This window comes from Salmo trutta, chromosome 2 (genome assembly GCF_901001165.1).
Source record: "Salmo trutta chromosome 2, fSalTru1.1, whole genome shotgun sequence".
NCBI classification, from domain to species: domain Eukaryota; kingdom Metazoa; phylum Chordata; class Actinopteri; order Salmoniformes; family Salmonidae; genus Salmo; species Salmo trutta.
In genome coordinates, this window is record NC_042958.1 from 68,496,982 (window position 1) to 68,515,562 (window position 18,581).

Genomic DNA, 18,581 nt, shown 5'->3' on the forward strand with positions numbered 1-18,581 from the left:
GTCCTTCTGGAATGTTCTCCCATCTCCACAGAGGAACTTTGGAGCTCTGTCAGAGTGACCATTGGGTTCTTGGTCACCTCCCTGACCAAGGCCCTTCTCCCCCGATTGCTCAGTTTGGCCAGGTGGCAAGATCTAGGAAGATCTTAGGTTGGAGTCATTAAAACTCATTTTTCAACCACTCCACAAATTTCTTGTTAACAAACTATAGTTTTGGCAAGTATGTTAGGACATACTTTGTACATGACACAGGTAATTCTTCCAACAATTGTTTAGTTAGATTATTTCACTTAAAATTCACTGTATCACAATTCCAGTGGGTCAGAAGTTTACATACTGTCACGAGCGGGATGAACTGTTTAAGGAGTGAGTCAAGCGCAGGAGACTGAGGTCCGTTGGAACAAACTTAATTTAATAATTCCATGGCAAGATCCATATATGGCTGAGAGCATAACAGTCAAAAAATGACTTAACCGAAGCTCCGCTCAAAAGGCAGACGGGGCGCAGCCCGGCAACCCTAATGCCTATACAATAAACGTGACACCACACGTAACACAGAACAATCCCGCACGAATCCTAGCTAAACACAGACAGACTAAATACCCCCCACTAATGACAAACACAAAACAGGTGCAATCACAAAACAGACATAACTAACAGACACTGAAACACAGATCGGTGGCAGCTAGTAGGCCGGCGACGACGACCGCCGCTCGACCGAGGAGAGGCGCCACCTTCTGTGGATGTTGTGACAGTACCCCTCCCCTGACGCGCGGGTCCCGCAGCGCGCCGACACCGGCCTCGGGGACGACCCGGAGGGCGAGGCACTGGGCGATCCGGGCGGAGGTTGTGGAAATCCCGCAACATGGCTGGATCCAGAATATCCCTCGCCGGGATCCAGCACCTCTCCTCCGGACCGTACCCCTCCCAGTCCACGAGGTACTGTAGGCCCCCCACCCGACGTCGGGAGTCCAAGATGGCCCGGACTGTGTACGCCGGGGCCCCTCCGATGTCCAGGGGGGGCGGGGGGACCTCCCGCACCTCAGCGTCCTGCAGCGGACCAGCTACCACCGGCCTGAGGAGAGACACATGAAACGAGGGGTTAATACGGTAATATGTAGGAAGTTGTAACCTATAACACACCTCGTTTATTCTCCTCAGGACTTTGAATGGCCCCACAAATCGCGGACCCAGCTTCCGGCAGGGCAGGCGGAGGGGCAGGTTCCGGGTCGAGAGCCAGACTCTATCTCCTGGGTTAAACACCGGGGCCTCACTGCGGTGGCGGTCAGCGCTCTCCTTGTGTCGATCTCCAGCCTTCTTTATGCACTCCTGGACCGCATTCCAGGTCTCCCTAGAGCGCTGGACCCATTCCTCCACCGCAGGAGCCTCTGTCTGGCTCTGTTGCCATGGCACCAGGACCGGCTGATACCCCAACACGACCTGGAAGGGTGACAGGTTAGTAGAGGAGTGGCGCTGAGAGTTCTGGGCCATCTCGGCCCAGGGTACGAACCGCGCCCACTCCCCTGGCCGGTCCTGGCAATATGACCGCAGAAACCTGCCCACATCCTGGTTAATGCGCTCTACCTGCCCATTACTTTCGGGGTGGAAACCCGAGGTCAGACTGACCGAGACCCCCAGCCTCTCCATAAACGACTTCCACACCCTGGACGGGAACTGGGGACCCCGATCAGATACGATGTCCTCGGGCACCCCGTAGTGCCGGAAGACGTGGGTGAATAGGGCCTCCGCGGTCTGTAGGGCCGTGGGAAGACCGGGCAATGGAAGCAGACGGCAGGACTTCGAGAACCGATCCACAACAACCAGGATCGTAGTATTTCCCTGAGATGGCGGGAGATCCGTAAGGAAATCCACCGAGAGGTGAGACCATGGTCGCTGTGGAACGGGGAGGGGCTGTAATTTCCCTCGAGGCAGGTGCCTAGGAGCCTTGCACTGGGCGCACACCGAACAGGAAGAGACATAGTGTCTTACATCCTCTACCAAGGTGGGCCACCAGTACTTCCCCCTCAGGCCTCGCACTGTCCGTTCCACCCCAGGGTGACCCGAGGAGGGTAGAGTGTGGGCCCATCGGATCAAGCGATCGCGAACACCCAGCGGAACGAACTTCCGACCCGCGGGACATTGAGGTGGAGTGGGTTCGAACCGACCCGCCCGCTCGATGTCCGCATCCACCTCCCACACCACCGGCGCCACCAGACAGGAAGCCGGGAGTATGGGAGTGGGATCGATGGTCCGCTCCTCGGTGTCGTAGAGACGTGACAGCGCGTCGGCCTTCCGGTTCCGAGAACCCGGAATGTACGAAAGGGTGAACTGAAACCTCATAAAGAACATGGCCCACCTGGCTTGACGAGGATTAAGTCTCCTCGCTGCCCGGATGTACTCCAGGTTACGGTGGTCGGTCCAGATGAGAAAAGGGTGACGTGCCCCCTCAAGCCAATGTCTCCACACTGTCAACGCCTTGACCACAGCTAACAACTCCCTGTCCCCCACATCATAGTTGCGCTCCGCCGGGCTCAGCTTCTTAGAAAAGAATGCGCAGGGGCGGAGCTTCGGAGGAGCGCCCGAACGCTGCGAAAGCACAGCTCCCACCCCAGCCTCGGACGCGTCCACCTCCACTATGAATGGCAAAGAGGGATCCGGATGCGCCAGCATCGGAGCATTGGTAAACAGAACCTTCAGACGACGGAAGGCTCTGTCCGCCTCTGTCGACCACCGCAATTGCACCGGACCCCCCTTCATCAGTGAGGTAATGGGAGCTGCCACCTGGCCAAAACCCCGGATAAACCTCCGGTAATAATTAGCGAACCCCAAGAACCGCTGCACCTCCTTTACCGTGGTAGGGGTCGGCCAATTACGCACAGCCATAACACGGTCATCTTCCATCACCACCCCTGTGGTGGAAATGCGATATCCCAGAAAAGAAACGGCTTGTTGGAAGAACTCACATTTCTCAGCCTTGACGTATTGGTCATGCTCCAGCAGCCGCCCAAGCACTTTACGCACCAGAGCCACATGCGCGGCGCGAGTAGAGGAGTAGATCAGGATGTCATCGATGTACACCACCACCCCCTGCCCGAGCATGTCCCTGAGAACCTCGTCCACAAAGGATTGGAAGACGGCGGGAGCATTCTTTAACCCATACGGCATGACGAGGTACTCATAATGGCCAGATGTGGTACTAAATGCAGTCTTCCACTCGTCTCCATCTCGGATACGCACCAGGTTATACGCGCTCCTGAGATCTAGTTTGGTGAAAAAGCGCGCCCCATGAAATGACTCCACGGCCGTAGCAATGAGAGGTAGTGGGTAACTGAACCCCACTGTGATAGAATTTAGACCTCTATAATCAATGCACGGGCGCAGGCCTCCCCCCTTCTTCTTCACAAAAAAGAAACTCGAGGAGACGGGTGACTTAGATGGCCGAATGTATCCCTGTCTCAAGGATTCAGTGACGTATGTCTCCATAGCCACTGTCTCCTCCTGCGACAGAGGATACACGTGACTTTTAGGAAGGGCCGCGTCAGCCTGGAGGTTTATCACACAATCCCCCTGTCGATGGGGTGGTAATTGAGTCGCCTTCGTTTTACTGAAGGCGATAGCCAAATCGGCATATTCAGAGGGGATGTGTACAGTGGAGACTTGGTCTGGACTCTCCACCATGGTTGCACCGATGGAAACTCCTATACACCTACCTGAGCACTCCCTCGACCACCCCTTAAGAGCCCTCTGCCCCCATGAAATCTGAGGATTGTGAGAGGCTAGCCAGGGAAGTCCCAGCACCACCGGAAACGCCGGGGAATCAATAAGAAACAGGCTGATACGTTCCTCATGACCCCCCTGCGTTACCATGACCAGTGGCACTGTTGCCTCCCTCACTTGGCCAGACCCTAGTGGTCGACTATCTAAAGCGTGCACGGAGAAGGGTTGGTCCAGTTTAACCAGGGGAATCCCTAACTTATCAGCAACACTTCGGTCCATAAAACTCCCAGCTGCACCTGAATCGACTAGTGCCTTATACTGAGAGTGAGGGGAAAACTCAGGGAAGAAAACAGATACATACATGTGGTCGACAGGGGGCTCTGGGTGTGGTTGGTGCAGACTCACCGGGGGGGGGTCGATGGGGTGCTCCGCCTGCCATCTGAATTCCCGGGAGAACCTCTCCAGCACCGGTCCGCAGTGTGTCCTCTACGGCCACAGTGGGTGCAGGAGAGGCCCCCCCTCCGGTCCTCCCAGCAGCAGTCCCTCCAAGCTCCATGGGCGTTGGAGCAGGAGGGATGGGAGGTGGAATGAATAGGCCCTGATCGGAACGTCCCCGGGCAGCCAGCAGGTTGTCCAGCCTGATGGACAAATCAACCAACTGGTCCAGCGTGGTGGTATGGTCCCGGCAAGCCAGCTCCCGGCGGACGTCCTCACGTAGACTACACCTGTAGTGGTCAATCAGGGCCCGCTCATTCCACCCCGATCCGGCGGCTAGAGTCCGGAACTGCAGAGCAAAGTCCTGAGCACTCCTCGTCTCCTGCCTTAGATGAAATAATCGCTCGCCCGCCGCCTTGCCCTCCGGGGGATGATCGAATACCGCCCGGAAGCGGCGAGCGAACTCTGGGTAGTTGTCCTTCGCTGAGTCTGGGCCCTCCCAGACGGCGTTGGCCCATTCCAGGGCTCTACCCGTGAGGCATGAGACGAGGACGCTCACCCTCTCTTCATTGGAGGGAGAGGGCCGGACGGTCGCCAGGTACAGGTCCAACTGGAGCAAAAACCCCTTGCACCCAGCGGCCGTCCCATCGAACTCCTGGGAGCCATGATCCGTATCCCGCTTGTACTGGGTTCGGTTGGATTCGGTAGGGGCGCAGGGTGATGACTCGGTCCTGGTGGGGTTGATGGAGCGACTCGCCCCCAGCTCTCCAATCGGGTCAGCACCTGGTCCATGGCCGTGCCCAGTCGCTGGAGGAGGCGGGCATGTTGGGAGACTTGTTCCTCCATTGAAAATGTTTCTGTCCCTGCTGACTCCATAAATTGGTGCGGGATTCTGTCACGAGCGGGATGAACCGTTTAAGGAGTGAGTCAAGCGCAGGAGACTGAGGTCCGTTGGAACAAACTTAATTTAATAATTCCATGGCAAGATCCATATATGGCTGAGAGCATAACAGTCAAAAAATGACTTAACCGAAGCTCCGCTCAAAAGGCAGACGGGGCGCAGCCCGGCAACCCTAATGCCTATACAATAAACGTGACACCACACGTAACACAGAACAATCCCGCACGAATCCTAGCTAAACACAGACAGACTAAATACCCCCCACTAATGACAAACACAAAACAGGTGCAATCACAAAACAGACATAACTAACAGACACTGAAACACAGATCGGTGGCAGCTAGTAGGCCGGCGACGACGACCGCCGAGCGCCGCTCGACCGAGGAGAGGCGCCACCTTCTGTGGATGTTGTGACACATACACTAAGTTGACTGTGCCTTTAAATGGCTTGGAAAATTCCAGAAAATGATATCATGGCTTTAGAAGCTTCTGCTAGGCTAATTGATATAATTTAAGTCAATTGGAGGTGTACCTGTGGATGTATTTCAAGGCCTACCTTCAGACTCAGTGCCTCTTTGCTTGACATCATGGGAAAATCAAAAGAAATCAGCCAAGACCTCAGAAAAGCATTTGTAGACCTCCACAAGTCCGGTTCATCCTTGGGAGCAATTTCCAAACGCCTGAAGGTACCACGTTCATCTGTACAAACAACAGTACGCAAGTATAAACACCATGGGACCACGCAGCCGTCATACCGCTCATGAAGGAGACGCATTCTGTCTCCTAGAGATGAAGGTACTTTGGTGCGAAAAGTGCAATCAATCCCAGAACAACAGCAAAGGACCTTGTGAAGATGCTGGAGGAAACAGGTACAAAAGTATCTATATCCACAGTAAAATGAGTCCTATATGGACATAACCTGAAAAGCCACTCAGCAAGGAAGAAGCCACTGCTCCAAAACTGCCATAAAAAAGCCAGACTACGGTTTGCAACTGCACATGGGGACAAAGATTGTACTTTTTGGAGAAATGTCCTCTTGTCTGCTGAAACAAAAATAGAACCGTTTGGCCATAATGACCATCATTATATTTGGAGGAAAAAGGGGAGGCTTGCAAGCCGAAGAACAACATCCCAACCGTGAAGCACGGGTGGCAACATCATGTTGTCGGGGTGCTTTGCTGCAGGAGGGACTGGTGCACGTCACAAAATAGATAGAATCATGAGGAAGTTAAATTATGTGGACAATGAAGCAACATCAATCAGGAAGTTAAAGCTTGGTCGCAAATGGACAATGACCCCACGCATACTTCCAAAGTTGTGGCAAAATGGCTTAAGGACAACAAAGTCAAGGTATTGGAGTGGCCATCACAAAGCCCTGACCTCAATCCTATGGAACATTTGTGGACAGAACTGAAAAAGCGTTTGCGAGCAAGGAGACCTACAAACCTGACACCAGCTCTGTCAGGTGGAATGGGCCAAAATTCACCCAAATTATTGTGGAAGGCTACCCGAAACGTTTGACCCAAGTGAAACAATTTTAAAGGCAATGCTACCAAATACTAATTGAGTGTATGTTGGGAATGTGATGAAAGAAATAAAAGCTGAAATAAATAATTCTCTCTACTATTATTCTGACTTTTTACATTCTTAAAATAATGTGGTGATCCTAACTGACCTAAAACAGGGAATTTTTATTAGGATTAAATGTCAGGAATTGTGAAAAACTGAGTTGAAATGTATTTGGCTAAGGTCTATGTAAACTTCTGACTTCAACTGTATCTTGATTACATACGTATTCAACCCCTGAGTCAATACATGTTAGAATCACCTTGGACAGCTATTAAAGTCTTTCTAGCTTAGTCTAAGAGCTTTTCACACCTGGATTATACAATATTTGAACATTACTCTTTTAAAAATGATTTTGGCTCTGTCAAGTTGATTGTTGATAATTGCTACACAACCATTTTCAAGTCTTAGATTTTCAAGCCGATTTAAGTCAAAACTGTAACTAGGCCACTCAGGAACATTCAGTGTCGTAAGCAACTCCAGTATATACCTTTGTCTGTACATTATACCTTGAAGCTATTTTATCGCCCCCAGAAACCTGCTCCTTTTTCTCTCTATTCTGGACGTCACAGACGACCAATTCTTATAGCTTTTAGCCGTACCCTCATACTTATTCTTCTCTGCTCCTCTGGGGATGTAGAGGTGAATCCAGGCCCTGCAGTGCCTGGCTCCACTCCTACTCCCAGGCGCTCTCTTTTGATGACTTCTGTAACCGTAATAGCCTTGGTTTCATGCATGTTAACATTAGAAGCCTCCTCCCTAAGTTTGTTTTATTCACTGCTTTAGCACACTCTGCCAACCCGGATGTCCTAGCTGTGTCTGAATCTTGGCTTAGGAAGTCCACCAAAAACTGTGAAATCATCATCCCTAACTACAACGTTTTCAGACAAGATAGAACGACCAAAGGGGGCGGTGTTGCAATCTACTGCAGAGATAGCCTGCAGAGTTCTGTCCTGCTATCCAGGTCTGTACCCAAACAATTTGAACTTCTACTTCTAAAAATCCATCTCTCCAAAAACAAGTCTCTCACCGTTGCCGCCTGCTATAGACCCCCCTCGGCCCCTAGCTGTGCTCTGGACACCATATGTGAACTGATTGCCCCCCATCTATCTTCAGAGCTCGTGCTACTAGGCGACCTAAACTGGGACATGCTTAACACCCCAGCCATTCTACAATCCAAGCTTGATGCCCTCAATCTCACACAAATTATTAATGAACCCACCAGGTACAACCCCAAAGCCGCAAACTCTGGCACCCTCATAGATATCATCCTAACCAATGTGCCCTCTAATTACACCTCTGCTGTTTTCAACCAAGATCTCAGCGATCACTGCCTCATTGCCTGCACCCGTAATGGGTCAGCGGTCAAACGACCTCCACTCATCACTGTCAAACGCTCCCTGAAACATTTCAACGAGCAAGCCTTTCTAATCGACCTGGCCCTGGTATCCTGGAAGGATATTGACCTCATCCCGTCAGTAGAGGATGCCTGGTTATATTTTAAAAATGCCTTCCTCTCCATCTTAAATAAGCATGCCCCTTTCAAGAAATTTAGAACCAGGAACAGATATAGCCCTTGGTTCTCCCCAGACCTGACTGCCCTTAACCAACACAAAAATATCCTGTGGCGTTCTGCATTAGCATCGAACTGCCCCCGCGATATGCAACTTTTTAGGGAAGTTAGAAACCAATACACACAGGCAGTTAGAAACGCCAAGGCTAGCTTTTTCAAAGAAAAAATTTGCTTCGTGCAACTCCAACTCTAAAAAGTTCTGGGACATTGTAAAGTCCATGGAGAATAAGAACACCTCCTCCCAACTGCCCACTGCACTGAGGATAGGAAACTCTGTCACCACCGATAAGCCCACTATAATTGAGAATTTCAATAAGCATTTTTCTATGGCTGGCCATGCTTTCCACCTAACTACCCCTACTGCATTCAACAGCACTGCACCCCCCACAGCTACTCGCCCAAACATCCCCCATTTCTCCTTCTCCCAAATCCATTCAGCTGATGTTCTGAAAGAGCTGCAAAATCTGGACCCCTACAAATCAGCTGGGCTTGACAATCTGGACCCTTTCTTTCTAAAATTATCTGCCGAAATTATTGCAACCCCTATTACTAGCCTGTTCAACCTCTCTTTCGTGTCGTCTGAGATTCCCATAGATTGGAAAGCAGCTGCTGTCATCCCCCTCTTCAAAGGAGGTGACACTCTTGACCCAAATTGCTACAGACCTATATCCATCCTACCCTGCCTTTCTAAGGTCTTCGAAAGCCAAGTCAACAAACAGATTACCGACTATTTCGAATCCCACCGCACCCTCTCCGCTATGCAATCTGGTTTCAGAGCTGGTCATGGGTGCACCTCAGCCACGCTCAAGGTCCTAAACGACATCGTAACCGCCATCGATAAGAAACAATACTGTGCTGCCGTATTCATTGACCTGGCCAAAGCTTTTGACTCTGTTAACCTCTTACATCTACACGTTCCGCTAGCGGAACGATTGCTCCAATATCCAATGATGGGCGGGGCGCGAAATTCAAACTCCTCTAAATTCGAAAACTTCCATTTTTCAAACATATGACTATTTTACAGCTATTTAAAGACAAGACTCTCCTTTATCTAACCAAACTGTCCGATTTCAAAAAGGCTTTACAGCGAAAGCAAAACATTAGAATATGTCAGCAGAGTACCCAGCCAGAAATATTCAGACACCCATTTTTCAAGCTAGCATATCATGTCACATAAACCCAAACCATAGCTAAATGCAGCACTAACCTTTGATGATCTTCATCAGATGACACACCTAGGACATTATGTTATACAATACATGCATGTCTGTTCAATCAAGTTCATATTTATATCAAAAACCAGCTTTTTACATTAGCATGTGACGTTCAGAACTAGCATTCCCACCGAACACTTCCGGTGATTTTACTAAATTACTCACGATAAACGTTCACAAAAAGCATAACAATTATTTTAAGAATTATAGATACAGAACTCCTCTATGCACTCGATATGTCCGATTTTAAAATAGCTTTTCGGATGAAGCACATTTTGCAATAATCTAAGTACATAGCCCGGCGTTACAGGGCTAGCTATTTAGACACCCTGCAAGTTTAGCCTTCACCAAAATCACATTTCCTATAAGAAAAATGTTCTTACCTTGCTTGTTCTTCATCAGAATACACTGCCAGGACTTCTACTTCAATAACAAATGTAGGTTTGGTCCCAAATAATCCATCGTTATATCCAAACAGCGACGTTTTGTTCGTGCTTTCTAGACACTATCCCAACGCTAAATCTCGGCCACGAGCATGACGCAAAATATGACAAAAAATTTCTAAATATTCCATTACCGTACTTCGAAGCATGTCAACCGCTGTTTAAAACCAATATTTATGCAATTTATCTCGTAGAGAAGCGATAATATTCCGACCGGGAATCTGCCTGTCTGTAAACTGAGGAAAAAACCGAAAGCCGGGGGCGGGGCGTGTCACGCGCCTAAGGCTTAGTCCATTGACTGACCACTCAGCTTTTGCTCTCGTGTGCTTCAGCCAGGGCTTTGAATTACGTCATTCCTGTTTTTCCCGGGCTATGAGAGGCCATTGTTGACGTGCGAAGTGTCACGTAAGAGCAGAGATCCTTTGTAAACGATAGAGATAATAAAGAAGGGCAAGAAATGTTCAGACAGGGTACTTCCTGAACAGAAGCATCTCAGGTTTTTGCCTGCCATAGGAGTTCTGTTATACTCACAGACACCATTCAAACAGTTTCAGAAACTTTGGAGTGTTTTCTCTCCAAAGCTAATAATTATATGCATATTCCAGTTTCTGGGCAGGACTAATAATCAGATTAAATCGGGTACGTTTTTTATCCAGCCGTGAAATTACTGCCCCCTAGATGTAAGAGGTTAATCACCACATCCTCATCGGCAGACTTAGTAGCCTTGGTTTCTCAAATGATTGCGTCGTCTGGTTCACCAACTACTTCTCTGACAGAGTTCAGTGTGTCAAATCGGAGGGCCTACTGTCTGGACCTCTGGCAGTCTCCATGGGGGTACCACAGGGTTCAATTCTTGGGCCAACTCTTTTCTCTGTATACATAAATGATGTCGCTCTTGCTGCTGGTGAATCTCTGATCCACCTCTACGCAGACGACACCATTCTGTATACTTCTGGCCCTTCTTTGGACACTGTGTTAACAACCCTCCAGACGAGCTTCAATGCCATTCAACTCTCCTTCCGTGGCCTCCAACTGCTCCTAAACACAAGTAAAACTAAATGCATGCTCTTCAACCGATCGCTGCCTGCACCTGCCCGCCCATCCAGCATAACTTCTCTGGACGGTTCTAACTTAGAATTTGTGGACAACTACAAATACCTAGGTGTCTGGTTAGACTGTAAACTCTCCTTCCAGACTCACATCAATCATCTCCAATCCAAAGTGAAATCTAGAATTGGCTTCCTATTTCGCAACAAAGCATCCTTCACTCATGCTGCCAAACATACCCTCGTAAAACTGACCATCCTACCAATCCTCGACTTCGGCGATGTCATTTACAAAATAGCCTCCAATACCCTACTCAACAAGCTGGATGCAGTCTATCACAGTGCCATCCGTTTTGTCACCGAAGCCCCATATACAACCCACCACTGCGATCTGTATGCTCTCGTTGGCTGGCCTTCACTTCATAATCGTCGCCAAACACATTGGCTCCAGGTCATCTACAAGACCCTGCTAGGTAAAGTCCCCCCTTATCTCCGCTCACTGGTCACCATAGCAGCACCCACCTGTAGCACGCGCTCCAGCAGGTATATCTCTCTGGTCACCCCTAAAGCCAACTCCTCCTTTGGTCGTCTCTCCTTCCAGTTCTCTGCTGCCAACGACTGGAACGAACTACAAAAATCTCTGAAATTGGAAACACTTATCTCCCTCACTAGCTTTAAGCACCAGCTGTCAGAGCAGCTCACAGATCACTGCACCTGTACATAGCCCATCTATAATTTAGCCCAAACTACTACCTCTTCCCCTAATGTATTTATTTATTTTATTTATTTTGCTCCTTTGCACCATATTATTTATATTTGAACTTTGAACTTTCTTCAAACTACAAATCTACCATTCCAGTGTTTTTCTTGCTATACTTTATTTACTTTGCCACCATGGCATTTTTTTTTGCTTTTACCTCCCTTATCTCACATCATTTGCTCACATTGTATATAGTCTTATTTTTTTTCTACTGTATTATTGACTGTATGTTGTTTACTCCATGTGTAACTCTGTGTTGTTGTATGTTGTCGAACTGCTTTGCTTTATCTTGGCCAGGTCGCAATTGTAAATGAGAACTTGTTCTCAACTTGCCTACCTGGTTAAATAAAGGTGAAATAAATAAATAAAAATATATTTGGCCATGTGTTTTAGGCTATTATCCTGCAGAATGGTGAATTTGTCTCCCAGTGTCTGTTGGAAAGCAGACTGAACCATGTTTTCCTCTAGTATTTTACCTGTGCTTTGCTATATTCCGTTTCTTTTTAACCTAGAAACTCCCTAGTCCGATGACAAGCATAGCCATAACATGATACAGCCACCACCATGCTTGAAAATATGAAGAGTGGTACTCAGTGATGTGATGTGTTGTGTTGGATTTGCCCCAAACATAACACTTTTCATCCAGAACATGAAGTACATTTTCTTCCATGTTTTTTGCAGTTTTACTTTAGTGCCTTATTGCAAACAGGATGCATGTTTTGGAATATTTTTATTCTATACAAGCTTCTGTCTTTTCACTCTGTCATTTAGATTAGTATTGGGGAGTGACAATGTTGATTCATACTCAGATTTCTCCTATTATAGTCATTAAACTCCTTGGCTTCATGGTGAAATCCCTGAGGGGTTACCTTCCTCTCCGGCAACTGAGTTAGGAAGGACGCCTGTATATTTGTAGTGACTGGGTTTATTGATACACCATTCAAAGTGTAATTAATAACTTCACCATGCTCAAAAGGATATTCAATGTTTACTTTTTTTACCCATCTACCAATAGGTGCCCTTCTTTGTGGGGCATTGGAAAACCTCCCTGGTCTTTGTTGTTGAATCTGAGTTTGAAATTCACTGCTCGACTGAGGGACCTTACAGATAACTGTGTGTGTGGTGTACAGAGATGAGGTAGCCAATAAACACATTTTTTTAAACTATTATTGCACACAGACTGAATCCATGCAACTTATTATGTGACTAGTTAAGAAATGTTTTACTCCTGAACGTATTTAGGCTTGCCATAACGTGGTTGAATACTTATTGACTCAAGACATTTCATCTTGTCATTTTTTATTAAGGTGTACATTTTCTAAAAACATAATTCCACTTTGGCAGTATGGGGTATTGTGTGTAGGCCAGTGACACATCTCAATTTAATCTCTTTAAATTCAGGCTGTAACATTTTGAAAAGTCAAGGGGTATGAATACTTACTGAAGGCACTGTATTTAAAACACAGGTAAATCATATTTGTGACTGCACTGAGCCTTTAAAGTCCCCAAAGTGTCCTTTCAAAACTCTCCTCTGAACAATCAAGTCCCAATAAAGTTTCTGACTCGTCGCCTGCCCTTCAGAGTGAAGAATGGCTGGGTTTCTGTGGTACAAGGAAATGGCCGTATATCACGTCCCCAGGTCCTGTTGTTTTGTTTATCATCTCATTGGGGTGCCAGACATAACAATGGAGAGTGATGAAAGACTTCGTGCAGGTGTGCTTCTTCCAGTCTCGACGTTTGAACTTTTGGGTCCTGTTTTATTTATCATATTGTTGGGGTGCCAGACATAACAATGTAGAAAGTTAAGACTTTCTCCCAGTTCCTCTGATGTTTGAACTTTTGATCTTTCGAAGGGTTCATCTTCACGGGGGAGATCACTCATCGCATGCTGACAGCCACACAGTACATCGCCCCCCTCATGGCCAACTTTGACCCCAGTTTTTCAAAAAACTCAACAGTGCGGTACATGGACAATGGTGAGTGTGTTGGTATGTGCGTATGTCTATATTTGTGTGTGGGGCTGTGTGTGTGTGTGTGTGTGTGTGTGTGTGGGTGGGTGGGTGGGTGTGGGAGCGGCAGTGTATGTGTGGGGTTAAGAAAATAAAAGGAAAAGTAGCACACTTTAGTTGCTCCGGTGTAATAATTTATTTTACCAACGTTTCAACAGCTAAATTGTCTTCATTAGGGTTTTAGCTGATTTTATTTTTGTGGGTGCCTTTTGGGAGCCCTTACGTGACCTTTTAATGTTGACCTCTGACCCGTGCTCTGTGCTAGGTGAGGTGTTTGTGGTGCAATGGGACAAGGTGCGGCTTCAGGGGCGCGAGGCAGAGGGAACCTTCACCTTCCAGGCTGCTCTCCACAACAATGGAACAATCGCGTTCAACTACAGAGAGGTGAGTTTTTTAATACAATGTACTATAATAGGTCTTTTTTTTTACTGTTAAATGGATGATCTACTTCATATATTTTGACGAATCCAATGATTTGCTTCGCCATTATAATAGTTGGGGTTCGAATTAAAACATGGGAATCAAAATAATAATTTGTGAATCGCGAACAGTAGAAGTACCTTCCCAGAAATTAGTTCCTTTTGCATCCCTTTGATATTTTATGTAGAAATTGTAACCACATGAACAATTCAATACATATGACTTTTTCATATGAATAAAGACTTGCTAAAGTGCCAAAATTCATCATTTTGACATGTCCCTCTGGGCACGCTGTGACTTCTTAAAATATTTTAACCCACCTAACCCCAACATTTCTCCAAGTTTTCACCATCATTGTAAATCCATAGGGACCTGGTGGATGAGGCTCTAGCCAATTACATTTTGGGAAAGCCCGGCAGAGTTCAAGTTGAACCATTCATGGGCCAAGTGAATGTGCCCAAAGATTCAGTACTCCCGGTATATGAGTAGCTCTCAGTGACTGGAGATGCAAACTGCTCCACATAATCAGTCCGTGTGCCAGTGTGTAAAAGTGAGGGGATTGCAGTCCCCCTTGTATGTTTATGTAAGCCACAACAGTTCTAACTATAACATGACAACCCTCCAGAAATGGAGGAATGTCTTTAATGTTAGGGACACTGCAAGGAGTTCCAGGCAGTTTATGTGAGTAGAACGGTGATGGGGTCCCCACACTGTTCTGCCCTCGTGAGTCTGGGCACCCTGTGACAGAAACTTCCGCTGTCTCCAGGAGTGCAGTGCTACCATGCAGTCTATGGAGATGTTTGTGACGTATTGGGCTCAGACCTAGAGAAGAGACCCAGCGTTGAAAGCCTCTCATATTCAAATGTCCTAATGGGATGACTACTAAAGCAGCCTCAGGCATGTTTTGAAAGAGACCAGGTTCCCTCTGCGAAACAGTGCTAGGCAATCTTGGAATGTTCTTATACGTTCCACTGAAAGGCGAGCTTTGAATGAGTGTGGGAATCAGAACGCTCTTTACTGTGTTTATTCAGAAACCTAGAAATGTCAGGTGTTCCAATAGTAGCTGACTGTGTTCTAAGACCTCTTGTCTCGATTGCGCACACAGCAGCCAATCGTCTATGTACATCATCAGCCGAATGCCCCTTTCTCTGAGTGTGGCTATGGCTGCCTCGGTACACTTCGTAAAAACATGAGGTGACCGTGAGAGGCCGAAAGGGAGTATGAGAAATGTGTATATTACTAGGCCTTGAAAAGTGAATCTGAGAAATTTCCTGTGAGGAGGGTGTATTGAGATGTGAAAGTAAGTGTCCTTCAGGTCAACGGATACGAACCAATCGCCTGGGCGCACAAAACGTAGCAAAGCAGTGTGTGTCAACATTCTGAACATGTACTTTCTCATGTGCCTGTTCAGAGCACGTAGATCTAGGATCGGGCGAATACCGCCCCCCTTTTTTGGAACTTGGAAATATCAATAGTAAAAACTGCAGTGGTTTTACCCGGGAGGAAGAATTCCTATTGCCCTTTTCACTATTAGCGATGCGATATCCTCCCGGAGTACACGCACTGATTCCCCCTGAGCCGGAGTGTATATGATTCCCTTAACTCTTACATCTAGATGTTCCGCTAGCGGAACGCCTCGCCAATATCCAATGATAGGGCGTGGCGCGAATTACAAACTCAAAAATCCCCAAACTTGCATTTTTCAAAAATATTACTATTTTACACCATTTTAAAGACAAGACTCTCCTTTATCTAACCACATTGTCCGATTTCAAAAAGGATTTACAACGAAAGCAAAACATTAGATTATGTCAGGAGAGTACCCAGCCAGAAATAATCACACACCCATTTTTCAAGCTAGCATATAATGTCACAAAAACCAAAACCACAGCTAAATGCAGCACTAACCTTTGATGATCTTCATCAGATGACACTCCTAGGACATTATGTTATACAATACATGCATGTTTTGTTCAATCAAGTTCATATTTATATAAAAAAACAGCTTTTTACATTAGCATGTGACGTTCAGAACTAGCATACCCACCGAAACTTCCGGTGAATTTACTAAATTACTCACAATAAACGTTCACAAAAAACATAACAATTATGTTAAGAATTATAGATACAAAACTCCTTTTTTTGTCACGATACGTGCCGGCGCGTCACCGCAATCGCGGTGTCAGATTTCAAAATAGCTTTTCGGTGAAAGCACATTTTGCAATATTCTGAGTAGATAGCCCGGCCATCATGGCTAGCTATTTTGACACCCACCAAGTTTGGCACTCACCAAACTCAGATTTACTACAAGAAAAATTTGATTACCTTTGCTGTTCTTCGTCAGAATGCACTCCCAGGACTTCTACTTCAACACCCAATGTTGTTTTGGTTCCAAATAATCCATAGTTATATCCAAATAGCTGCGTTCTGTTCTTGCGTTCAAGACACTATCTGAAGGGTGACGCGCCGGCACATATCGTGACAAAAAAAAGCAAAATATTCCATTACCGTACTTCAAAGCATGTCAAACGCTGTTTAAAATAAATTTTTATGCGATTTTTCTCGTAAAATAGCGATAATATTCAGACCGGGAGACGTATCCGTTCAAAGACTGAAAGAAGTAAAATGGAGTCGTCACATGCACGCACGCACCCGTGTCATTGTTCTCAGATCGACCACTTTCCAAATCCCCTACTGTTTTTCGCCCAGGGACTGCAGAGTCTTCATTCCCCATTCTTGCGCCTTCTGAGAGCCTATGGGAGCCTTAGAAAATGTCACGTTACAGCAGAGATCCTCTATTTTCCATAAAGAGGCTATAGAAGGCCAAGAAATGGTCAGAGAGGGCACTTCCTGTATGGAATCTTCTCAGGTTTTGGCCTGCCATATGAGTTCTGTTATACTCACAGACACCATTCAAACAGTTTTAGAAACTTTAGGGTGTTTTCTATCCAAATAAAATAATTATATGCATATTCTAGTTTCTGGGCAGGCGTAATAACCAGATTAAATCGGGTATGTTTTTTATCCGGCCGTGAAAATACTGCCCCCTATCCTAAACAGGTTAAATCAAGGCGGGGTGACAGCAAATTGTCGTCTCCTGTCTATCGTGCCCTGTACCCAGTGTGACACTGCGCATGCCCGCCAGTTCTCTCTCCGCTCCGAGACGGTACAGCAGCACCCTCTGTCGGGGGGAGGGTGTATGACAGTCCGTGATGCACTGCGCATGTCTGGCTGGCTTGTAGTGTGAGAGCGCTTATGTGTCCTATCACCACAGAAGGAGCGGTAGCTCCCTCTGGTGGCGTTATAAGGAGGCACCCTGTTTGTTTTGATTTTGTGAGAAACAACATGTCTGACTGCGCTCTTAGCCTGTAGCCTGGTTGCGCTAGTGTTAACATTTTTAATGTGAACTGACATTGGGGAGTGTTTGTGAGACAAGAGGGGGGCCTTCTAGGAGTATCCATCAGAACATTGTCTCTTCACCTCTTTGGGCTGTACCCTGTGACCACCGATTTTGACCCGGTACGGCGGGAAAGAACACTGAGGTGCCTGGGAACTTGTACCCTGGAACAGGCTCAGGCTTGGCGGAGGAGATAGAACTGCACTTGGGGGATGCCGTTCTCATTTATATTACATTTAAGTCATTTAGCAGACGCTCTTATCCAGAGCGACTTACAAATTGGTGCATTCATCTTATGATATCCAGTGGAACAACCACTTTACAATAGTGCATCTAAATCTTTTAAGGGGGGGGGGTTAGAAGGATTACTTTATCCTATCCCAGGTATTCCTTAAAGAGGTGGGGTTTCAGGTGTCTCCGGAAGGTGGTGATTGACTCCGCTGTCCTGGCGTCGTGAGGGAGCTTGTTCCACCATTGGGGTGCCAGAGCAGCGAACAGTTTGGACTGGGCTGAGCGGGAACCGTGCTTCCTCAGAGGTAGGGGGGCCAGCAGGCCAGAGGTGGATGAACGCAGTGCCCTTGTTTGGGTGTAGGGCCTGATCAGAGCCTGAAGGTATGGAGGTGCCGTTCCCCTCACAGCTCCGTAGGCAAGCACCATGGTCTTGTAGCGGATGCAAGCTTCAACTGGAAGCCAGTGGAGAGAGCGGAGGAGCGGGATGACGTGAGAGAACTTGGGAAGGTTGAACACCAGACAGGCTGCGGCGTTCTGGATGAGTTGTAGGGGTTTAATGGCACAGGCAGGGAGCCCAGCCAACAGCGAGTTACAGTAATCCAGACGGGAGATGACAAGTGCCTGGATTAGGACCTGCGTCGCTTCCTGTGTGAGGCAGGGTCGTACTCTGCGAATGTTGTAGAGCATGAACCTACAGGATCGGGTCACCGCCTTGATGTTAGTGGAGAACGACAGGGTGTTGTCCAGGATCACGCCAAGGTTCTTAGCACTCTGGGAGGAGGACACAAGGGAGTTCTCGCCTCTCTGGTGATGGGGACATCGGTAGGCCATACACTTCTTCCTCCTTACCCCCTGGTGCGATGGGTGGGAAT

The 18,581-nt window shown here is 47.3% G+C and overlaps 1 protein-coding gene across 2 annotated transcripts in view; it reads left to right on the forward strand.

Moving 5' to 3' along the window:
• plxdc1 (plexin domain containing 1) overlaps positions 1 to 18,581 on the forward strand; it is a 102,471-nt gene that overhangs the window by 50,592 nt on the left and 33,298 nt on the right. For both annotated transcript variants that reach the window (XM_029712543.1, XM_029712549.1), the window contains exons 5-6: positions 13,506 to 13,628; positions 13,927 to 14,045. In XM_029712543.1, the coding sequence (XP_029568403.1) occupies positions 13,506 to 13,628; positions 13,927 to 14,045 (242 nt within the window). The remainder of the gene's footprint in view (positions 1 to 13,505; positions 13,629 to 13,926; positions 14,046 to 18,581) is intronic.